A 25,614-nucleotide genomic window follows, 5' to 3' on the forward strand; every position below is an offset into this window, starting at 1 on the left:
GGCTACTCGGGGTCTTTTGTGTTTCCATACAAATTGTGAAATTTTTTGTTCTAGTTCTGTGAAAAATGCCAGTGGTAGTTTGATAGGGATTGCATTGAATCTGTAGATTGCTTTGCGTTGTAGAGTCATTTTCACAATGTTGATTCTTCCAATCCAAGAACATGGTATATCTCTCCATCTATTTATATCATCTTTAATTACTTTCATCAGTGTCTTATAGTTTTCTGCATACAGGTCTTTTGTCTCCTTAGGTAGGTTTATTCCTAGATATTTTATTCTTTTTGTTGCAATGGTAAATGGGAGTGTTTTCTTGATTTCACTTTCAGATGTTTCATCATTAGTGTATAGGAATGCCAGAGATTTCTGTGCATTAATTTTGTATACTGCTACTTTACCAAATTCATTGATTAGCTCTAGTAGTTTTCTGGTAGCATCTTTAGCATTCTCTATGTATAGTATCATGTCATCTGCAAATAGTGACAGCTTTACTTCTTCTTTTCTGATTTGGATTCCTTTTATTTCCTTTTCTTCTCTGATTGCTGTGGCTAAAACTTCCAAAACTATGTTTAATAAGAGTGGTGAGAGTGGGCAAGAGTGGTGAGAGTGTCTTGTTCCTGATCTTAGTGGAGATGCTTTCAGTTTTTCACTATTGAGGATGATGTTGGCTGTGGGTTTGTCATATATGGCCTTTATTATGTTGAGGAAAGTTCCATCTATGCCTACTTTCTGCAGGGTTTTTATCATAAATGGGTGTTGAATTTTGTCGAAAGCTTTCTCTGAATCTACTGAGATGATCATATGGTTTTTCTCCTTCAATTTGTTAATATGATGTATCACATTGATTGATGTGTGTACATTGAAGAATCCTTGCATTCCTTGAATAAACCCCACTTGCTCATGTTGTATGATCCTTTTAATGTGCTGTTGGATTCTGTTTGCTAGCATTTTGTTGAGGATTTTTGCATCTATGTTCATCAGTGATGTTGGCCTGTAGTTTTCTTTCTTTGTGACATCCTTGTCTGGTTTTGGTATCAGGGTGATGCTGGCCTCGTAGAATGAGTTTGGGAGTGTTCCTCCCTCTGCTATATTTTGGAAGCGTTTGAGAAGGATAGGTGTTAGCTCTTCTCTAAATGTTTGATAGAATTCGCCTGTGAAACCATCTGGTCCTGGGCTTTTGTTTGCTGGAAGATTTTTAATCACAGTTTCAATTTCAGTGCTTGTGATTTGTCTGTTCATATTTTCTATTTCTTCCTGATTCAGTCTTTGCAGGTTGTGCCTTTCTAAGAATTTGTCCATTTCTTCCAGGTTGTCCATTTTTTTGGCATAGAGTAGCTTGTAGTAATCTCTCATGATCCTTTGTATTTCTGCAGTGTCAGTTGTTACTTCTCCTTTTTCGTTTCTAATTCTATTGATATGAGTCTTCTCCCTTTTTTTCTTGATGAGTCTGGCTAATGGTTTATCAATTTTGTTTATCTTCTCAAAGAACCAGCTTTTAGTTTTATTGATCTTTGCTATCGTTTCCTTCATTTCTTTTTCATTTATTTCTGATCTGATTTTTATGATTTCTTTCCTTCTGCTAACTTTGGGGTTTTTTTGTTCTTCTTTCTCTAATTACTTTAGGTGCAAGGTTAGGTTGTTTATTGGAGATGTTTCCTGTTTCTTAAGGTAGGATTATATTGCTATAAACTTCCCTCTTAGAACTGCTTTTGCTGCATCCCATAGGTTTTGGGTCGTCGTGTCTCCATTGTCATTTATTTCTAGGTATTTTTTCATATCATCTTTGATTTCTTCAGTTATCACTTCGTTATTAAGTAGTGTATTGTTTAGCCTCCATGTGTTTGTATTTTTTACAGATCTTTTACTGTAATTAATATCTAGTCTCATAGCATTGTGGTCGGAAAAGATACTTGATACAATTTCAATTTTCTTATAAATTTACCAAGGCTTGAGTTGTGACCCAAGATATGATCTATCCTGGAGAATGTTCCATGAGCACTAGAGAAAAATGTGTATTCTGTTGATTTTGGATTGAATGTCCTATAAATATCAATTAAGTCCATCTTGTTGAATGTATAATTTAAAGCTTGGGTTTCCTTATTTATTTTCATTTTGGATGATCTGTCCATTGCTGAAAGTGGGGTGTTAAAGTCCCCTACTATGAATGTGTTGCTGTCGATTTCCCCTTTTATGGCTGTTTGTAGTTGCCTTCTGTATTGGGGTGCTCCTATGTTGGGTGCATAAATATTTACAATTGTTATATCTTCTTCTTGGATCGATCCCTTGATCATTATGTAGTGTCCTTCTTTGTCTCTTCTAATAGTCTTTATTTTAAAGTCTATTTTGTCTGATATGAGAATTGCTACTCCAGCTTTCTTTTGGTTTCCATTTGCATGAAGTCCCTTTTTCCATCCCCTTACTTTCAGTCTGTATGTGTCTCTAGGTCTGAAGTGGGTCTCTTGTAGACAGCAAATATATGCGTCTTGTTTTTGTATCCATTCAGCCAATCTGTGTCTTTTGGTGGGAGCATTTAGTCCATTTACATTTATGGTAATTATTGATATGTATGTTCCCATTCCCATTTTCTTAATTGTTTTGGGTTCGTTATTGTAGGTCTTTTCCTTCTCTTGTGTTTCTTGCCTAGAGAAGTTCCTTTAGCAGTTGTTGTAGAGCTGGTTTGGTGGTGCTGATCTCTCTCAGCTTTTGCTTGTCTGTAAAGGTTTTAATTTCTCCATCAAATCTGAATGAGATCCTTGCTGGGTAGAGTTATCTTGGTTGCAGGTTTTTTTCTCCTTCATCACTTTCAATATGTCCTTCCACTCCCTTCTCGCTTGCAGAGTTTCTGCTGAGAGATCAGCTGTTAACCTTATGGGGATTCCCTTGTGTGTTATTTGTTTTTTTCCCTTGCTGCTTTTAATATGTTTTCATTGTATTTAATTTTTGACAGTTTGATTAATATGTGTTTTGCCGTATTTCTCCTTGGATTTATCCTCTATGGGACTCTCTGTGCTTCCTGGACTTGATTAACTATTTCCTTTCCCATATTAGGGAAGTTTTCAACTATAATCTCTTCAAATATTTTCTCAGTCCCTTTCTTTTTCTCTTCTTCTGGAACCCCTATAATTCGAATGTTGGTGCGTTTAATGTTGTCCCAGAGGTCTCTGAGACTGTCCTCAGTTCTTTTCATTTTTTTTCTTTATTCTGCTCTGCAGTAGTTATTTCCACTATTTTATCTTCCAGGTCACTTATCCGTTCTTCTGCCTCAGTAATTCTGCTATTGATCTCATCTAGAGTATTTTTCATTTCATTTATTGTGTTGTTGATCATTGTTTGTTTCATCTTTAATTCTTCTAGGTCCTTGTTAAACGTTTCTTGCATTTTGTCTATTCTATTTCCAAGATTTTGGATCATCTTTACTATCATTATTCTGAATTCTTTTTCAGGTAGACTGCCTATTTCCTCTTCATTTATTAGGTCTGGTGGGTTTTTATCTTGCTCCTTCATCTGCTATGTGTTTTTCTGTCTTCTCATTTTGCTTATCTTACTGTGTTTGGGGTCTCCTTTTTGCAGGCTGCAGGTTCGTAGTTCCCGTTGTTTTTGGTGTCTGTCCCCAATGGCTAAGATTGGTTCAGTGGGTTGTGTAGGCTTCCTGGTGGAGGAGACTAGTGCCTGTGTTCTGGTGGATGAGGCTGGATCTTGTCTTTCTGGTGGGCAGGTCCACGTCTGGTGGTGTGTGTTGGGGTGTCTGTCGACTTATTATGATTTTGGGCAGCCTCTCTGCGAATGGGTGGGGTTGTGCTCCTGTCTTACTAGTTTTTTGGCATAGGATGTCCAGCACTGTAGCTTGCTCGTCGTTGAGTGAAGCTGGGTGCTAGTGTTGAGATGGAGATCTCTGGGAGATTTTCACCATTTGATATTATGTGCAGCTGGGAGGTCTCTTGTGGACCAATGTCCTGAAGTTGGCTCTCCCACCTCAGAGGCACAGCACTAACTCTTGGCTGCAGCACCAAGAGCCTTTCAGCCACACGGCTCAGAAGAAAAGGGAGAAGAAGTAGTAAGAAAGAATTAGTAGAAGTAGAAAGGAAGAAAGGAAGGAAGAAAGAAAGAAAGAAGGGGGGGAGGGAGGGAGGAAGGAAGGAGGGAAGGAAGGAAGAAAAGAAAGAAAGAAGATAAAGTAAAATAAAATAAAGTAAGATAAAATACAATAAAGTTATTAAAATAAAAAATAATTATTAAGAGGAAAGAAAACACAAAAAACATAAAAACGGATGGATAGAACCCTGGGACAAATGGTGGAAGCAAAGCTATACAGACAAAATCTCTCACAGAAGCGTACACATACACACTCACAAAACGAGGAAAAGGGGAAAAAATCATAAATCTTGCTCTCAAAGTCCACCTGCTCAATTTGGGATGATTCGTTATCTAAAGGAGGGAAGGAAGGAAAGAAAGAACGAAGATAAAGTTAAATAAAATAAAGTTATTAAAATAAAAAGTAATTATTAAGAAAAAATTTTAAAAACAAACAAAAAAACAACAAAAAACGGACTGATAGAACCCTCGGACAAATGGTGGAAGCAAAGCTATACAGACAAAATCTCACCCAGAAGCATACACATACACACTCACAAAACGAGGAAAAGGGGAAAAAATCATAAATCTTGCTCTCAAAGTCCACCTCCTCAATTTGGGATGATTCGTTGTCTATTCATGTATTCCACAGATGCAGGGTACATCAAGTTGATTGTGGAGCTTTAATCCGCTGCTCCTGAGGCTGCTGGGAGAGATTTCCCTTTCTCTTCTTTGTTCTCACAGTTCCCAGGGGCTCAGCTTTGGATTGGCCCCGCCTCTGCATGTAGGTCGCCGGAGGGCGTCTGTTCTTCGCTCAGACAGGAAGGGGTTAAAGGAACCGCTGATTCGGGGGCTCTGGCTCACTCAGGCCGGGGGGGAGTGAGGATCACGGAGTGCAGGGCGAGCCTGCGGCGGCAGAGGCCGGCGTGACGTTGCACCAGCCTGAGGCGCGCCGTGTGTTCTCCCAGGGAAGTTGTCCCTGGATCCCGGGACCCTGGCAGTGGCGGGCTGCACAGGCTCCCCGGAAGGGGGGTGTGGATAGTGACCTGTGCTCGCACACAGGCTTCTTGGTGGTGGCAGCAGCAGCCTTAGCGTCTCATGCCCGTCTCTGGGGTCCGCGCTGTTAGCCGCGGCCCACGCCCGTCTCTGGAGCTCCTTTAAGCAGCGTTCTTAATCCCCTCTCCTCATGCACCAGGAAACAAAGAGGGAAGGAAAAGTCTCTTGCCTCTTCGGCAGGTCCAGACTTTTCCCCGGACTCCCTCCCGGCTAGCCGTGGCGCACTAACCCCCTGCAGTCTGTGTTCACGCCGCCAACCTCAGTCCTCTCCCTGCGCTCCGACCGAAGCCCGAGCCTCAGCTCCTACTTTCTGTATGAACAATAATGACCACTTTCTCACAGACATTCCCATTGACCAGTGTGTGCGCACATGTACACACACACACACACACACACACACACAGACACACACACACTTCTTCCTATTCTCTCAGTAGTTTGGTAACTTATTGTAACATGGTGTCAATTCTTCTCTTGTACAACCTGTTGCCTTACCTGGAGTTCATGGTACCTAGTTATTCGTCTGTTTACCTTTTTCTTGATCAATCATTAAGCATAAATATCTTTTAATTATGTTCAGAAATATTATATAATCTCTCAATTGCATTTTTTTTGTTGTTGAGGCCCTGGTTGCTCTCTAGGTCTGGTTGCTCTTTAGGTCTGCTACACAGCTGTAATCTTGGGAATATCCATTTTCAGGACAACTTTGGAATTCTCTTCTCTTCCATCTTGGGTTGGAGTTCCTGTTTTTTTGTTTGTTTGTTGTTTGGATCTCATTTTCTTTTCTTAAATTATGCTCTATTTTACTACAGCACCTATTCTAGCAGCTCCCTGAGAAAGAGTGTGTTGAAGGTAAATTTTTTTTAATTCTTGGATATCTGTAAAGACATTTATTTTACCATCAAAACTGGTTAGTACTTTGGCAGGGTACAGTTCTAAGCTGGAAATAATTATTTTCCAGAATTTTGAAGGAATATCCCCATATTTTCCAGCTTTCAGTATTGATCTGAAGTTTTTTTTTATTCAATATGTTGGAAATTAAGTGATCAAGTTACCTTACTTCTCTGTGTCTTAGTTTCCTAATGTATCAAAAATGGAGATAATAATAGTAACTACCAACAACACAAATAATGTGACTTTACATGCAGCATCTTATTGAACTCTAATTAAGATGCTTTATGTAAAGTGCTTAGAATGATGGCCTGGTGCATAGTAAGCACTATGTAAGTTTTACCTATTTTATTTCTTGAATTGTTCTACCTTATGGTAAGCTGAATAATGTCCCTCAAAAGATGCCCATGTCCTAATCCTGGGAATCTGTGAATATGTTACCTGACATGCCAAAAGAGACTTTGCAGATGTGATAGTTAAGGATCTTGAGGTGGGGAGATTTTCCTTGAATATCTGTGTGGGCACAGTGTAATCACACAGGTCCTTATGAGAGGGAAGCAGTAAGGTCAGAATCAGAGAAGGAGCTCTGATAATGGAAGCTGGAGAGAAAGCGAGAGAGAGAGAGAGAGAGAGAGAGAGAGAGAGCTTGAAGATATTATGCTGCTGCTTTGAAGATGGAGGAATGGGGCCATGAGACAAGGATTGAGGGCAGCCACTAGAAGCTGGAAAAAGCAAAGAATAGATTCTTGCTTAGAGCCTCCAGTAGGAGGGTAGACCTGCCAACCAATTTTAGACTTCTGACCTCTAGAATTGTAAGAAAAGAAATTTGTGTTACTTTAAGCCACTAGGTCTGTAGTAATTTGTTAGAGCAGCAATAGGAAACTAATTCATTTCTGAATTACATATCTCATCAGAATTCCTTTGAAAACTGGGTAAACAGACCACGTATTCTTTCATTTTTTTTAAAAATTTATTTTATTGTGGAGTATAGTTGATTTACATGTTGTGTTAGTTTCAGGTGTACAGCAAAGTGATTCAGTTATACATATACATATATCCATTCTTTTTCAGATTCTTTTCCCATATAGGTCATTACAGAATATTGAGTAGACTTCCCTGTGCTATACAGTAGGCCCTTGTTGATTATCTGTTTTATATATAGTAGTGTGTGAATGTTAATCCCAGTTTCCTGATTTATGTCTTTCATTATTTTTATTACTGTTTATTAGAATCTTTTATTTGAGGGGAGGGGAGAGGAAACAGATTATTCTTCATTTGTTCATGTATTCTTTCAATAAGTATTTATTGGGAAATTTTTGTGTGTCAGGAGCTATTCTACTTTCTGGGGACAAATCAGGATAAAAAATCAGGCAAACGGTTTGCCTTCATGAAGATTATGGTGTGAAGATAGAAAATAAACAAATAGAGTTGGCCAGATGTGAAGTCCATTCTATTGAAGTTACATTTGAGCAGAGACCTGAAAGAAGGTAGGGAGCCATGAACTGGCAGAGAGTGTTGCAGGAAGAGGTGGGGCATACCTGATGTATTTGAGAATAATAAGGAGTGAAATGATGAAAAAGGAGAGTAGTAGAAGATAAAGTTTAAAAAGTTATTGAGGGTTTTTCAGGCCGTTATGAAGGCTTTGGCTTTTACTCTGAGTGAATTGGCAGGCTTTTGGATAATTTTGAATTGATGAGTAACATAGTATTATATATGTTTTAAAAGTTTCACTCTGGTTGCAGAGTGAAGAATAGGCAGTAGGGGATTCAAAAGTGGAAGCAGGAATCTGTGAGGCTGTTACAATAGGCCAGGCTAAAGATGATGGTGGCCAGAACTAGACTGGTAGCAGTGGAAACAGATGTGGTGAGATGTGGTCAGATTATGAATGTTCTTTGAAAGTAGAGTCAACAGGATTTACTGATGGATTGAAAGTAGGAGGTGAGAAAAAGAATGAAGTTAAGATAACTCTCAAGTTCTTTGTGGCATCCATAATGGGAAAGTTGTAGTTGCCATTTATTGAGATTATGAAGACTGTAGGAAGAACAGGTTTAGAAGTGAAAATCTGGATTTTGGTTTTGGATATATTAAGTTTGAGGTGCACTTTAGGGAAGATATCTGGTCTAGAAATGTAAATTCTAGAGTCATAAGCATATAAAACTATTTAAAATGAAGAGACTAGAGGAGATCTGTTAAGGAATGAGTACAGAGAGAAGAGAAAAGATTTAAGCACCAAGCCCTAGGACTTTCCAACATTGGAGACAGAGAGACTAAGAGTGGCTAGCAAAGGAGATTAATAATGAGCATCCAGAACATAGGAGAAAAATAAAGAGGGGAGGGTATGGTATCCTAGAATCAAATATAACAAATGTTTCAAGAAGGAGTGAGTGGTCACATATCAAATATAGCTTAAAAGTCATGTTAATTGTTTATAGGATTTGGATTTGGCAAAGAATTTGGCAAAGGTGGTATAAAGGGGTATGCTCTATAAAAGCATCAGTGGAGTGGTGGTAAATTGTAGTGGATTCAAGAGAGAACAGAGGGTGAAAAATCTGGGGTAGTAAGTTCAGACAACTCTTTTGAGGAGTTTTATACTCTAAAGGGGAACAAAGAAATGGGGTTGTAGCTGAGAAGAGATGTGGGGTTAAGAGAAAGGTTTTTACAGATGATATATATTACAGAGTAGTCATGAGGATGATCCAGCAAAGAGGGAGAAGTGATGATGTGCAAGAGAGGGGGTAGAATTTTTTCAGTGCTATCCTTGAAGGGACATAGATGGCAACCAGGGCACAAGTGGAGGGGTAGGAGCAGGGATAGTTTATCCACAGTAGTGGGAAAAAGGCATAATATATAGGCATAATGTTGGTGGGTGAGTAGATGTGGTAAGCTTGTTAGATGTTTTCTTCTGATAGCCTGTCTTTTCTCAGTGACATAGGAAGAAAGGTCATCATTTGAGAGGGAGGTTGGGAAGGGGGTGTTTGTGGTTTCAGTAAAGATGAAGTGAGAAATAGTCTTCTAGGAGAGTGGGAAAATGTATGGAAAAGAAATGTGGTAGGATTGTTGAGTATCACCAAGGATCTACTTGACTTTAGACAGACCAACTTGATTATGAATGTTTTTGTCCAACCACAATCATAGTATTTGTAAAAGTATAAAATATACAGCAATCTGAATCTTGCACACAAAATGTTGAGCAAAAGGACCTCAGCTTTGGAGACAGACAGGCCTAGGTATGAACCACATATCCAAAAATACTTTTTTGATCTTGAGCAAATTATTCAACCTCTCTATGCTTCAGTTTAGTCATTTGTAAAATGTGGATAAATAATAATCACAGAATATGTTTTCATAAGGATTATGAGATAATACATGTGAAGTAATTAAAGCAATGCCTGACACATAAAAAGCCCCACAATAATAGTTTCACTATTATTTCTGTTTTCATTACTATTGTGACTAAGAAAATTGTGGTTGGGGGAAGTTATTGATTTTTTTTCGATTTGACACCAGAAGTAAAGACAACAAAGGCAAAAATAAACAAGTGTGACTGCATCAAATTAAAAAGCTCCTGTCCTGCAAAGGAAACCATCAACAAAACAAAAAATCAACATATGGAATGGGAGAATATGTTTGCCAACCACACATCTTATATGGAGTTAACATCCAAAATATGTATTAAACTTGTACAACTCAATAGCAAGAAACCAAATAATCCAATTTAAAAATGGGCAAAGGACCCGATAAATATTTTTCCACACAAGACATACAAATGGCCAATAGGTACACGAAAAGCTATTTTTGCCCTTTTTCAATTCTGAATGAATTTTAGAATCAATCTATATAGTTACATCAAAATAAAACAAAATACCAAAAATAAAGTTTGGCTTTTGATTAGTATTGCATTGAATCTATCAGTTTTGAGAAAATGGACATCATTACAATATTGAATCCTTTAATTCATGAATACGGTATATACTTGAATTTACTTAAGTCTTATTTAATGTCTGAGTCTTTTACATTTTTTGTAATGGTCTACAACATCTTCTGTTGGGTTTATTTATAGATACTTGATTTGAGACAATGTATGGAATATAATGTACATATAGATATGTAACTATCTAAGGTGACCAACTTGCCCCAGTTTTCCTAGGACTCTCACCATTTTCCTGGGACTGTTCCACTTTTAGCATTGAAAGTTCTACATTCCACAAACTCCCTTAGTCCAAGGAAATTGCAGGTAAGCTTCAACCACATAAAGAAACATTACAAGTACTCCAAAATCCCACCATGTGCTCCCAACCACCAGCTAATCACTTTACATGAGTAGCCACTGTTCTGATTTTTTAATAGCATTACCTGTTTTTAAAGTTTATTTAAATGGAAGCTTATAGTATGTTCTTTATTGTATCTGTGTTCCTACACTCAACATTATGTTTGTGATATTCATTCATGTTTTTAGGGTTGTAGATCAATGGTTCTTGAACTTTAGCATGCATCAGAATTACCAGGGGGCTTAGTTAAAACATGCATTGCTGGGTCACAGCCCCCGAGTTTGATTCAATATATCTGGGGTGGTTCGCAGGAGTTTGCATTTCTAACAAGTTGTTGCTGCTGCTGCTGCTGGTCCAGAGATCACTGCTGTAAATTATTCACTCTCATTGATTTATAGCAGGGGTCAGCAAACTTTTTCTTAAAGGGCCAGGTAGCAAATAGCTTAATACTTGTGGGCCAAGAGGCAAAATTGATAATATTATGTAGGTAATTATATAAGTATTTAAAATGTAATCATTTTAAAATGTAACATTCTTAGCTCAGAGGCTATAACAACAGTGGGATGGCCAAATTTGTCCTGTGGGCCACAATTTGTTGACTGCTGATCTATAGTATATCATTATGTCACTAAATTACAATTTGTTTATCCTTGAAACTGTTGATAGGGATTTGGGTAGCATCCAAATTGTTTGGCTCTTACATATAATACTTCTGTGAGAATTCTTGAATATGTCTTTTGGTGAAGATATAGATGCATTTCTGTTGAGTATATACTCTAGAATAGAATTGCTGTGTAATATGGGTATGGATATCTTAAACTTTTAGAAGAAATTGCCAAAGAGTTTTCCAAACTATTTGTATTAATTTATGCTCCCACCAGCAGTATGTGAGAATTATTGTTGCTCCACATCAGTGGTGTTCTCGAGGCAGGCCATACTGTCTTTCAAGAGCCAATTGTGAGTGTCTCTTCCCAACTGTGTTCAGTGACCTCAGGATGGTTGATTGAAATTGGCTGTGGTTGTAGTATGTACACTGTTAAGAGTAGAAACTACAAAAATCATGGCTTCTATTTATTTTTTTAGAAACCCAGTTGCTAAACATTTACCAGCATACCATTGTTACACATTTTTGCCAATGTTGGGTATTTTATATTTTTCATTTACATTTTAACCATTCAAGTGGGGATGTAGTGGTATCTCTTTATCTTTTAATTTGCTTATTTGCTTCTCTCTGATGAGAATGAATTTGAACACCTTTTCAAATATATTGTATATTTGAATATGCTTTTTTGGTGGAGTTCTGTTCAAGTCATTTGCCTATTTTTTCTAGATGGGTTGTCTTTTTCTTATTGTTTTGTAGGAGTCCTTTGTATTTTCTTGATATAAGTTGCTTGCCAGATATGTGTATTTCAAATGTCATCTCCCATCCTGTGGATTGCTTTTTCATTTTTTATTCGTGTGTTTTGATGAACAGATCTTAATTTTAATGTGGCCAAAGTTATCAATTTTTTTCTTTCATCATTAGTGCTTTTTCTGTTCTGTTTAAAACATATTTTCCTATACCAAAGTCACAAGCAGATTTTTCCTTAGTGGTATTTTTCTATAAAAGATTGTTATATATATATATCGGGCTTCCCTGGTGGCGCAGTGGTTGAGAGTGCGCCTGCCGATGCAGGGGACACGGGTTCGTGCCCCGGTCCGGGAAGATCCCACATGCCGCGGAGCGGCTGGGCTCGTGAGCCATGGCCGCTGAGCATGCGCGTCCGGAGCCTGTGCTCCGCAACGGGGGAGGCCACAGCAGTGAGAGGCCAGCGTACTGCAAAAACAAACAAACAAACAAAAGATTGTTTTATATATATATATACATATATATGCATATATATACATATATATGCATATATATATATACACATACATACACACACACAATGGAATACTACTCATTCATACAAAAAGAATGAAATCCTGTCAGTTGCAACAACATGGATGGACCTTGGAGGTATTATGCTAGGTGAAATAAGTGAGATGGAGAAAGACAAGCACTGTATTATTTCACTCATATGTGGAATACAAAAAACAAGACAAATGAACAAACAAAATAAAACAAAACAAACATATGGAGTTAACATCATAGATACAGAGAACAGATCAGCGGTTACCAGAGTGGAAGGGGGTTGGGGGGGGTGGGTGAAACGGGTGAAGGGGGTCAACTATACTGGGGATGGATGGCAACTAGCTTTGCTGTGGTAATCACTCTGTAGTGTATACAGATATCAAACTATATTGCTGTACACCTGAAACTTATATAATATAAAATATTTATTGTTTTATTTTTAGCATAAAACTGCAATTCATTTGCAATTCATATGGTATGTTTGGGCTATAATGGCAGTTGAAAGACTATACTTTCACCTCTGCACTGCAATATCACCTTAATAAAAATATCATGTGATACTATATGCCTGAACACTTTACTTTTTTACATTATACCCATGGTCATTCCAAATAGTATATCCTTGCACCAATATCACAGTGTCTTACTAACCATAGCGTGATACATAGCAGTGTAAGTCCTCCAGATTTGTTCTTTTTCTTCATGATTGCTTTTGGCTATTTTAGCCCTTTGCATTAATATATGAATTTAGAATCAACTTGTCAATTTCTGCAAAAATCTCTGCTGGTATCTTAATTGGGTCATGAGGTAGATGAAAGATGCCCACAAATTGTTTGACACCTCTCATAGAGGACTACAATGTCATCATCTTTGATTAATCCCCTTTATAATTTTGAAATATCTCTCTTTATCTCTAGTACTGCTGCTTACTTTTTCTGATATTAATATAATAATACAAGGTGTTTTTGTCAATTATTTCATGGTATATCATTTTTGTCCTTTTATATTCAATTTTTTGACATCTCAACATTTAAAGTTCACCTCTTGTAACTTGCATATATTCGGGCTTTCTAAAATCCAATCTGACAATCTTAGTGTTTTACTTGGGAATATTTGGTTTATTTATAGTTAATTGCTCACATAATCTGATTTAGAGTATATTTACCACCTATTGATACATTTTCTATTTGAGTCTTTTTTTACATTCCTTTTTTTCTTCATTTTTGCCTCCTTTTAGATTAATCAACATTTTAATTTTGTATATTTCCCTCTAATAACTTCAGTTATACTGTCTTCTCAGTTATATCTTCTTCTTTTAGTAATTACCTTAGAAAGTATAGCAGCAATCTCTGACTTATCACCATTTAATAGAAATTATTTGTACCACTTCTCTGATGCTGCTAGAACCTTTAAACTCCATTCATCTGTTTCTCAGCTTTTGCATTATTTCTGTCAAGCACTTTAGCTTTACATATAAACTCTATAAAATATTACAGTTATTGTAAATATGCACTTATATTTACCATGTTTCTGTCTGGGATCATTTTCCTTTTTCCTGAATAATTGTCTTTGCTTTTTTTCTTTCAGTGTTGGTCTGCTGGTGAGGAATTCTTTCAGTCTTTGTTTATCTGAAACACTCTTTATGTCACCCACATTGTTGAAGAATATTTTCTTTGGATATATAATTCTATGTTGGTAGTTCTGTGTGTTTATTTTTACTTTAGCACTTAAAAAGTGTCACAACATTGGCTTCTGACTTGTGTTGTTTCTTTTGAGAAGTCTGCCTTCATTTCAATATTGTTCCCTGGAATGTAGTGTCTTTTATTCTTCTGGCTGCTTAAAGATTTTCTCTGCATCTTTGGTTTTTAACACCTTGACTATGATGTGCCTAGGTGTGGATTTCTTTTTGTTTATCCTGCTTATCCTGTTCACTAACGTTCTTGATTCTGTGGGTTTATGTCTTTCCTTAGTTTTGTAAACTTTTTGGATGTTGTCTGAATGTTGCTTCTACCCCATTCTTTCTCTTCTCCCATTACATGTATGTTATATATTGACTGTGTCCTACATCTCTTATTCTCTGTATTGTTTTTTTTCCAATTCATTTTTGTGCTTCAGTTTTAGTATTTTTGTTAATTTAGTTTCAAGTTATATAATCCTGTTCTTTTGCATCCATCATCCTGTTAAACCCATGCATTGAATTCTTAGTTTTTCCCTTCTAGGATATCCAATTGATTCTTATTTTAATTAGTTAAAATTCTCTATAGAATTTCTTGACTTTTTTCATATCTTTTCCTCTATTTCTTTTAAAATGTTAATCACAGCTAATTTTAAACTAATTTCCTGATGATTTCAATATCCAGATCATCTGTCTCTCTGCATCTCTTTTTTAATATTTTCTCTTGAGGTAATATGCCATATCACCTTAACTCTTTGTATATCTAGTGTTTTTTATTTTATTATTTATAATACACTCTATTATTTTAGAACAGTTCTAGGTTCACAGTAATATTGAGTAGTTCTAGGTTCACAGTAATATTGAGTAGAGGAGGTAAGGAGATTTCCCATATGCACTCTACACCCAGTCTTGCATAGCCTCTCCTATTATCAACATCCCCCACCAGAGTGGTGTATTTATTACAATTGATGAGCCTATATGAACATATCATCATCATCCAAAGTCCATAGTTTACATTAGGGTTCATTCTTGGTGTAGTATATTCTATGGACAAATCTGTAATACGGTAAGTTCCCTACATATGAGCAAGTTCAATTCCGAGAGCATGTTCATAAGACCAATTTGTTCATAAGTCTTAGATACCCAACTAAAACAGTTGGCTATATTGTACAGTAATGTAATAGGTTTATAATACTTTTCATACAAATAACATATAAAAAACTAACAAACACAAAAAATAAAGAAAACATTTAAAATCTTACAGAACAGTACATTGAAAAGTACAGTAGTACTGTACAACAGCTAGCATCCAGGGGCTGGCATCGAGTGAACTGTCAAGAAGAGGCCGCATGGGTGGCCTCTCACCAGGACGATGGGCGCTGGCAATGCCTGCACCCCCCAAGACAACTGATCCCCCTGTGGCTCACATGCCCAGGGCCCGGCCCTGCCCTATGGCAGGCACAGGACAGTCCCACAGCAGGGCGCACGCCACCGAGCCGGGGACATGAGTCCCGAGGAACAACGGGGTGGCCCAGCAGAAAACAAGCCCTGGGGGGCCTCCCGCAGACCTCCTGCAGCCCCGGTCAAGGTCTTCCTTCCCAAGGTCCCGGGTGGGAGCCCAGGTCCTGGGGTGGGTGCTGGCTGTGACCTCGTCCATCCCGTCCTCCCCGCCGGCTCCTGAGACTGGGCTTCGGGTCTCCGTGCCGGGGCCGGGGTGGGGCGGACTGCTCAGAGGAGAACACACGCACATTTCCACAACAACAAGCAGCGCTGGGCCTGAATCTATGCCCAGAAAGCACACGTTGAGCTCATGACACCGGCCCACAGAGACCAGAGCCTTGGCTGGCACGTGGTGCACCTCAGGGCTCTGCGGGGAGACGATGGCTAGGGTGTGTGTGTTGGGGGGAGGGGAGCGGGGGTTGGGGTGTTCCTTGACACCTGGGTTCCTCTGGGGCCTACAGGGACACATTTGGGCTTGCCAGTACAGGGAGCAACCTGCCCCAGGGGATGATGAATAGGGGTCCCGTCTCAGGAGGGAGGCCCAGGCACCTTGAGTGGCCCCTAATATGGGGCCAGTAGGCTGCCAGGCCTGGCCTCCCCCTGCCTCCAAGCCTGGGGGCCCCGGGACCTGCTGAGCCTACTGGCCCGAGGTGGACACCGGGGGGCTCATCTCTGCAGCCCCGTCCTCATTTCCCGGCTCTTTTGGGGTGGGCTTGAGCCCCTCCTCGGGGGTCTCCTCAGCCTCCTGGCCGCCTGCCTGGGCGAGGCCCTCTGGCTCCCAGCCAGGACCTCCTGGGGCCACCGGGGAAGCACTGCCCATCCGGCCAGGCATGGGGACTCCGGGGGCATCTGAGGGTCTTGCCTGACCTAGGCCCGCAGGGGCGGCAGCACTTCCATCTTCCTGAGTGGCCGCGGATGCCTTGCTGGTCTCCCCAGGGCCAGGGGCTGCCCTGGCGGCACCATGGTCTTCAGGGGCTGCCCCGCCAGCCTTGGCAGTGCCGGCAACTGCCGCACTGGCCTCCTCACGTGCCGGGTGGTCCTCGGCGCTCCCTTCCTTGGAACGGGCGGCCTGGGCGGTGGTATCTTCACCGGCCGGGGAGGCCTTGGTGCCATGTGCAGTGGTGCCTGCGGTGATGGCCTCATGGGCCGGGGCGGCCTGGGCGGCTGCTGCCAGGACTGCAACGTCCACACGGGCCTCTTCCTGCCCTGGGAAGTGCTCCCTGCTAGCCGGGTCGGCGTCCCAGGCCTCGGTCTTCTGGATGAGCCGCAGCATCCCCGCAAAGCCGGGAGGCCTCCTCATCAGCCGCCTCCTCCTCAGCGTGTCCCGGAGCGTGTCGTTCAGCCGGGCCCGCGTCAGCACCTGCCGGGCGCGCGCCTGGTCCGCCATGGCCGGGTGGATGGCCCCCTTCTCCAGGGCCGACTGCAGCAGGCCTTCCAGGCGCATCACGTACGCAGAGAGAGTCTCCTGGGGCCGCTGGGCACAGGTCACGAACTTCAGCCGAGCACTCCCCCGGGGGTCCTTGTTCCCAAACACCTGCACCAGCGCGGCCAGGCAGTCCTGGGCAGCCAGCTCGGGATCTTCCGCCAGGAGGCCGCGCAGGAGGTCCAGCGCGGGGCCGCGCAAGCTCTCCACCAGCCTCCTCCTCCTCTCCCTCTCAGACACGTGGCGCCACAGGTGCAGCGTGTGGCTGGCCTGCTCCAGCCAGCTCTCAGAGGACCCTTCCCCGTGGCCCGGCTCTTCCATCCCAGAGAAGGTTCCCAGCTCCTGGTAGCCCATGCTGTCCAGCACGGGCTGCGAGGCCTGCCTCCACTGCTGGGTCCCGGGCCCTGCCTCACCCATGGCGCCTGCCGCTGTCACAACTGCTTCCTCAGGCTCAGCCGTTGCCCCGCCCGTGGGTCCTGCCATACTCAGAAGTCCTGCCACGCCTGCAACATTTCTGTAACCTGCAGCTCCTTCCTCATCTGACTCAGCTCCTGCTTCACCTTCAGCTCCTGCTTGACCCTCAGCTCCTGCTTCACCCTCAGCTCCTTCCGGACCTGCAGCTCCTTCCTCACCTTCAGCTCCCTCCTCACCTTCAGCTCCCTCCTCACCTGAAGCTCCTTCCTCATCTGACACTCCTGCTTCACCTTCAGCTCCTGCTTGACCCTCAGATCTTTCCCCACCTGCAGCTCCTGCCTCACCTGAGGCTCCCTCCTCACCTGCAGCTCCTTCCGCACCTGCATCTCCTGCCTCACCTGCATCTCCTGCCTCACCTGCAGCTCCCTCCTCACCTGCAGCTCCTTCCTCACCTGCATCTCCTGCCTCACCTTCAGCTCCCTCCTCACCTGCAGCTCCCTCCTCACCTGCACCTCCCTCACCTTCAGCTCCCTCCTCACCTTCAGCTCCCTCCTCACCTTCAGCTCCCTTCTCACCTGCACCTCCCTCCTCACCTTCATCTCCCTCCTCACCTGCAGCTCCCTTCTCACCTGCACCTCCCTCCTCACCTTCAGCTCCCTCCTCACCTTCATCTCCCTCCTCACCTGCAGCTCCCTTCTCACCTGCACCTCCCTCACCTTCAGCTCCCTCCTCACCTTCAGCTCCCTCCTCACCTTCAGCTCCCTTCTCACCTGCACCTCCCTCCTCACCTTCATCTCCCTCCTCACCTGCAGCTCCCTTCTCACCTGCACCTCCCTCCTCACCTTCAGCTCCCTCCTCACCTGCAGCTCCCTCTTCACCTTCAGCTCCCTCCTCACCTGCAGCTCCCTTCTCACCTGCACCTCCCTCCTCACCTTCAGGTCCCTCCTCACCTTCAGCTCCTGCCTCACCTTCAGCTCCCTCCTCACCTGCAGCTCCCTCCTCACCTTCAGCTCCCTCCTCACCTAAGGCTTCCTCCTCACCTGTGTCTCCCTCCATACCTGCGACTCCCGCCTCCCCTGCAGCCTCCTCCTCCCCTGCAGTTCCTGAGTGACCTGCAGTTCCTGCCTCACCCGCCCTGCCAACCACTGCTTGTCTCTGGGGCTGCGCAGGGCAACTGGGTCTATCCTGTGAATCAGCATCAGGGGCCTGGGGCAGGCAGACCACAGTCCAGGGCCCTCCCTTGCCTGGTATTTGGCGGGGGAGCAAGCTTCGATTTAAACACTCAGCAAACTCGACCAGGGCAACACTCGACCCCAGCTCCTTTCTGTAGACCTTGCCCAGCACTCGGTACCTGCCCAGGGAACGCAGGGCAGCCTGCACAGCCTCCTGGAATTCCTGGTCTTTGCAGTCATCTGGGATTCCCAGGATGAGCAGAGATTGCTGAGCGTTCACGCCCATCGACCTGCACCAGTCCCACAATACCGCCAGAGCCATCGCCATCTTCGAGGACCTGAGGGTGGGGGGAAGCGATCAAACAGGTGTGCACAGGCTGTTGAAGTGTGGGAATCGGCCTGTGGGTGCAAAGAGGAGAGAATCATGTTTGTGCCACACAGCCCACCCTAGTGCCCCTCACAGCAGCAGCCTGGAGCACCTCCCTGCCCTGTTTGGTTTGTTTGACTTTAGGAAACTTTTTTTATAAATTACATTTATTTACAAGATAGAAGGCTAGGGACTTCCCTGGTGGCGCAGTGGTTAAGAATCCACCTGCCAGTGCAGGGGACACAGGTTCGATCCCCGGTCCGGGAAGATCCCACAAGCCGCGGAGCAACTAACCCCACGCGCCACAACCACTGACCCAGCGCTCTAGAGCCCACGAGCCACAACTACTGAGTCCACGTGACACAACCTCTGAAGCCCACATGCCTGGAGCCTGTGCTCTGCAACAAGAGAAGCCACCGTAATGAGAGGCCTGCGCACCGCAACGAAGAGTAGCCCCCGCTCGCTGCACCTAGAGAAAGCCCGTGCAGCAACAAAGACCCAACGAAACCAAAAGTAAAAATAAAATTTAAAAATAATAACAAAAGAGCACTTGTTGCGTACAACTCAAGAAACAATAATAAAATAAAATAAAATAATTAAAAAAAAAAGACAGATAGAAGGCTCGTCACCTTTTCTACATTTCTGGCCTCAGTTTTAGGAAGCTGCCTTTTTCCCAAGGAATTTTTCAAGTCTTCCAATTTGTTAGCATAAACATTTCCATAATGTCCCATAATATTCCCCTATATCCTCTTTGTTAATGTACATCTGATCCGTAACGTTGGCCCTCTTTCATTCCTCATATTGGGGATCAGCGTTCTTTCTATGTTTCCGTGATTCATCGTTGTAGGACTTTCTCGGTTTCCTTGCTCTTTTGAAAGAAGCGCATGGCTTCGTTCACCGTGTCCATAATTTGCTTTCTATCACTGATTTCCTCTCTTATTACTTCATTTTATGTTTCCTTTGCTCTTCTTCTTCTAGCATCTCTCAATGGACTGTTAGCTCACTGATTTTATGTCCTGACTCTTTTCTAACAGAAGCATTTAGAGGAATACAGTTTCCTCCTGTTGCTTTTTGCTGCCTCCAACTAATTTTGGGAAGTCGTGTTTTATTAGTATTCACTTTGAAATATTTTCTAAGTCCCTCTGTGATATTTCTCTTTGATCCATGGGTTTCCCAATATTTGAAGATATATTATCATTAGTACCATCAAATAAAATTCCCCCGTGATGAGAAAACTTATCATGTAAACTTGCAATACTGCTAAATTTATGGAGACTGTTTTACAACTCTGGTATGGCGTGTCCGGGTGAATGTGCAAAGCACCCTCGTAAAGAATCTGTGTACTGTGTGTGGAGGCCAGGGCCTTGCCCTGCCCACCCACCTCTGCAATTCCTGTGCCACCCGGACAGAGGCGACCTGAAGCTCTCGATGCCTCATGCAGTGGGCCAGAGCCCCTCCCTGGACCCCCACAAATCCATCTGCCATGGCCAACAGCCTCCACCAGATCACAGCAGCCCCAGCGCCTCCCCCCTCAGCATCACTTATTCCCCCGGTGGCCAGGCGGCTCCTCCCCGACCCCTCGCACTACATCTCCTCCATACACCCTCCCCCACCCACCAGCTGGTGGCGCTCCGCTCTGGGCCCTGGAAGCTGGGCGCCCCGCCATGCGTAGAGGTCGGACTGCCTCTCTCACCTCCCCACACCGGGGAGTCCTCCCCCGAGCACACTCAGCGCCAGGGGCTCTCGCTTCTCGTACCCCAGACGCAGAGCCCACCCGTCTTGCCCCCGCCCACCCGGGAGCCGGAGCCCCCTAACTGCCACGAGCGTCCTCCCCCCCCACGCCCCGCCCCGGCGGGAGCTCCCCTAACGCCTACCGCACCCGCGCCCGGGAGTCCTCCCCATCGACCCCCGCCTCAGCCAGGAGTAGCTCCCCCTTCCTCCCGCCACACGCAGCAGCCGTTAGCCCTCCCCTCCCGTCTCGGCCCCGGGGGTGGGGCCCGCCTGTCCCGTCCTCCCCACCCCCGCAGCCAGTCGTCCTCTCCTCTGGCCCCCAAAGCCGGCCCCACCCGACCAGCAGGAAGCCCTCCGCTCAGGCGCCCCCACGCATTAGCCATTAGCCCCACCCTCTGCACCCCGACTCCAGAACGCCCCCCACCAGCCACCCCGGAAGCCAGCGGTCCTCCCCTCTGACCCGCTCACTGGGGGACCCTTCCCTCAGCCCCCCTTCAGCCCGCTACCCTCCACCGCCGCTCCCCCACTCCCAACCGAGCAGCCCGTAGCCCTCCCCCGACCTCCACTCCTTCCCAGGGCCCCCGGTACCTGCGGAGTCCAGCCCCCGGCAAAGCCCCCGCCTGTCTCCTGACTCGCTCTGTCTCTGTGGATGGCTCCGGAGTCCCACTCACGAGGGGCTGAAGAGCTCGTCTCAGCAGAGCAGCCAGGAACTGTGCCGCCGACTGTCCCAGGCACTCTGTGCGAACGCCACGTGGGCTTCCGGGTGCTCCCGGAAGCCCCAGGAAGATGAGGGAGAAAGTTCTAGACGTCTCTTTACAGAGAAAGTGGTTGGATCAGAAGAGCACGTGAGGTGATTCTTTGCTAATGTAGCAGCAGTAGCCATGAGCACTGAGGGCCTGAGGTCCCAAGGCTTGGCGCCTCCGGAAGCAAGATACGCCCATTGGCCTTCCACCAATAGGAAGGCCTCCCTGCAAGGCTGTGGAGTTGGGGGAGCACACTTGGCGATGCAGAGCCCATGGGGGCACATTGGTCAATCTGTCTTTACAGGTGGGTGTCTACTGTGATTGATAATGTTATCAAGCTATTCTTTTTTCTTTCTCTTTTTTAATTTGATTTATTTTTTTATACAGCAGGTTCTTATTATCCATTTTGTACATATTAGTGTACATATGTCAATACCAATCTCCGAATTCATCACACCCCCCGCCCGCCCCCACCACTTTCCCCCCTTGGTGTCCATACGTTTGTGCTCTACATCTCTGTCTCTATTTCTGCCCTGCAAACCGGTTCATCTGTACCATTTTTCTAGGTTCCACATATTTGCATTAATATACGATATTTGTTTCTCTCTTTCTGACTTCCTTGACTCTGTATAATAGTCTCTAGATCTACCCACGTCTCTACAAATGACCGAAGTTCGTTTCTTTGTATGGCTGAGTAATAAAGTTATAGTAATAAAGCAATTCTTTTTATGGGCTGATTTCTTGTCTAGTTGTATCAACTAGGCATCTTCTCACATGGCAGAAGACGATGAGGCAGCTGTCTGGGGTCTGTTTTATAAGGGTGCTAATCTCATTCATGAGGGCTCCACCCTCATGGGCTAATCACCTCCAAATCCCATCCCTTTGGGGGTTAGAATTTAACAGGTGAATGAGGGAGAGATCTTTACAAATATTCAGTCCATAGCACTATCTGTCCATCTATTTTTGCTTCTATGTTCCCTATGTCCTGCCTGGGATAATCAATCCTTTACATTATATTTTAACTTCTCTACTGCCTTTTTAGGCAATTATCACTGTTTGCTGTTCTAGACATTATAATATATAGTAAGTCCCATACATATGAATGAGTTCCATTGTGACAGCCTGTTCATAAGTTCAGTTTGTTTGTAAGTCCAGCAAAGTTAGCCTAGGCACCCAACTAACACAATTGGCTATATAGTACTGCATTGTAATGGTTTACAATACTTTTCACACAGATGATATATAAAAAACAAACAAAAAATAGAGAAAACATTTTTAATCTTACAGTACAGTGCCTTGAAAAGTACAGTGGTGCAGTACAACAGCTGGCATCCAGGGGCTGGCCTTGAGGGAACAGGCAGGAAGAGTTACTGACTGGAGGAGAGAGAGGAGGTGGGAGATGGTAGAGCTGAAGGATCGTCAGCACTAGGAGTTGGAGAGCAAGCTGCAATGTTACTCACACCTGACGTTGTTGGAACGCATGTGCACATCTTTCAAAGTTCACAATTTGAAGGTTCGTATGTAGGGGACTTATTCTAACATGTATCCACCATTATAGTATTATACAGAATAGTTTCACTGCCCTAAACATTCTTTGTTCTCTGCCTATTCATCCCTCCCTCCCCACACCCCCTGGCAACTACTGATCTTTTTACTGTCTTATAGTTTTGCCTTTTCCACATTGTCATATATTTAGAATAATACTGTGTGTAGCCTTTTCAGATTACCTTCTTTCACTTAATAATATACATTGCAGTTTCCTCCATGTCTTTTCCTGGCTCAATAGCTCTTTTGTCTTTAATGCTGAAGAATATTCCATCATCTGAATATACCACAGTTTATCTATCTATTCACCGACTGAGGGACATGTTGGTTGCTTCCAGGTTTTGCAAATTATGAATAAAGTGGTTATAAACATCTGTGTGTAAGTTTTTGTGTGCACACAAGTTTTCAGCTCCTTCAGGTAAATAACAAGAAGCATGTATGATAAGAGTATGTATAGTTTTGTAAGAAACCTCTAACTTGTCTTCCAAAGTGGTCATACCTTTTTGCATTCCCAACAGAAATGAATGAGAATTCCTGTGCTCTACATTCTCACCAGCATTTGGCGTTGTCAGTTTTCTGGATTTTGGCCATTCTGATAGGTATGTAGTCATTCTAGTAATTTTTTATTGCATGCCATGCATAACATACAAAAGAGCCATAGTATTTCTAGATGAGATATTCCAGAGAGACTTCAAACTTTCTCTGTTTAGGCAGATAAGGTAAGGGGATGCTTTTCTCAATCCAATTCAATATTGAGCTGAGTCAGGGCTTGATTGCAGTTTAAGTAAAACAGGCTACTGTGGTTTGCTCTTCTTCTCTAGGATGTAAAACATTGATGGGCTTCTGTCTTTTAATCCCTGAAAGACTATGGAAAATCGAGATCTGCCATTTACAGTTTGCAGTCTCCTGTAGCTTCAAATTCTAGCACATCTCTGTTTCCTAAGAACTGGGTGGTTGCTGGAGATTTCACTTTACCTATTAGAAGCATTTGACCTAGCTCCCTGTATTCTTGTGCAGTACCAGAAGTCAGCAAATGTCTGGTAGGGGAAATCTGCTGAGCATTTGTCTCATCAACTTTTCAGTTTGTCAACCAGCCCTGTCAAACTGTTAAAACTTTGTTGTTTTTTCTTTCTCTCACTAGAGGCATTTTGCCTGGGTAAGTCTGGTCGGCAGTCTCTTATTAGAGTTGGTACATTTTTCAGAGGAAAAAACAATTGGAGATTGTCAGTTTACATTGAAAATGTATTCCTCTCCTTGACTTGTTAATTTATTTAATCCTTGTTGCTTCCACCACTATTTGGTACGTTTAAAATTATTTTTGTATTCTAAGTGAAATAATTCAGACACAGAAAGACAAATACCATATGATTTCACTCATATGTGGAATCTAAAACAAACAAGCAAACAAGCAAATGATCAAACAAAACAAAAAGTAACTCATAGATACAGAGAGTAGATTGGTGATTATCAAAAGGAAGGGGGCTAGGGAACGTGCAAAATGTGTGAAGGCAGTCAATTGTAAGTAGACTTCTGGGGGTGACCACTTTGTAGTGTTTACAGATATCAAATTAAACGTTATACATATGAAACTTATACAGTGTAATATACCAATTTTACTTCAATAAAAAGTTTTTGTAAATTTTCCAGTTTTTTCTAGTTGTAGAGGATTGTTACCTCTCATGACCTTTTATTCAGAAGCAACCCAAATACATATTCTTGATGCTATTGTGACTGGGATCTTTTAATGATTTAAACATTTCTTGCTCATTTATAGAAAATTGATTTTTGTATATCACTTTTGTATCCAGCAATTTTAATAACGTCCCTACTTGAATGTAATCATTTATCCATATATTCTTTTAGATTTTTCTATGTAATCAATAATATAATCTGTGAATAATGACAATTTTAAACTTCTTTTCCTATGTTTATGCTTTTATTTTTTGTTGTATTCTTAACACACTGAACTCACTAATACTTCCACTACAATGCTGAATAGTAGTGATAATGGTAGCCATCGTATCATATTCCCAATGTCAAAGAGAAGTATTTTAATATGTTATAGATAAGTGTGATGTGGTCAGTAAGTATATTTCTAGATACATTGTATCATATTTAGGAAGTTTTCTTGTATTCCTTGTTTACTATTTTTTTGGGGAAAGAATGCATATCAGATTTTGTCAACTGCCTTTTTTCCTATGCCTCTTTGCATAATCAAAATATTGCTCTCGGGCTTCCCTGGTGGCGCAGTGGTTGAGAGTCCGCCTGCCGATGCAGGGGACACGGGTTCGTGCCCCGGTCTGGGAAGATCCCACGTGCTGCGGAGCGGCTGGGCCCGTGAGCCATGGCTGCTGAGCCTGCACGTCCAGAGCCTGTGCTCCGCAACGGGAGAGGCCACAACAGTGAAAGGCCAGTGTACCGCAAAAAAAAAAAAAAAAAATTGTTCTCCTCTAAAATGTTAATGTGGTGAATAACATTTAAAAAAATTTAACCAGAATTGCATTTCTGGGATAAACCCAACTAGGCCATGATGTATTACATTATTTATATATTGTTGGATATGATTTATGTACATTTTTTTGGGTTTTGTTTTTGTTTTTGTTTTTTGCGGTACGTGAGCCTCTCACTGTTGTGGCCTTTCCCGTTGCGGAGCCCAGGCTCCGGACGCGCAGGTTCAGCAGCCATGGCTCATGGGCCCAGCCACTCCGCGGCATGTGGGATCTTCCCAGACCAGGACACGAACCCATGTCCCCTGCATCAGGAGGCGGACTCTCAACCACTGTACCACCAGGGAAGCCCTGATTTATGTACATTTTTAAGGATGTTTTTATTCATGACTATGAATCAGAATGGCCTGTAATTTTGTT

At 43.1% G+C, this 25,614-nt stretch overlaps 1 protein-coding gene across 1 annotated transcript; it reads right to left on the bottom strand.

Moving 5' to 3' along the window:
* Positions 1-15,275: 15,275 nt before the first annotated feature.
* LOC117310403 (paraneoplastic antigen Ma6E-like) lies at positions 15,276-18,683 on the bottom strand. The gene is made up of 5 exons (XM_033849960.2): positions 18,302-18,683; positions 17,996-18,121; positions 17,447-17,854; positions 15,994-17,173; positions 15,276-15,807 (listed from the first exon to the last, which is right to left on the bottom strand). Exons 1-5 carry the CDS (start codon positions 18,681-18,683, stop codon positions 15,276-15,278), a joined length of 2,628 nt encoding a protein of 875 aa, XP_033705851.2.
* Between the last annotated feature and the right edge of the window lie 6,931 nt (positions 18,684-25,614).

The sequence above is a fragment of the Tursiops truncatus genome, chromosome X, assembly GCF_011762595.2.
Source record: "Tursiops truncatus isolate mTurTru1 chromosome X, mTurTru1.mat.Y, whole genome shotgun sequence".
In the NCBI taxonomy this organism is placed as follows: Eukaryota; Metazoa; Chordata; class Mammalia; order Artiodactyla; family Delphinidae; genus Tursiops; species Tursiops truncatus.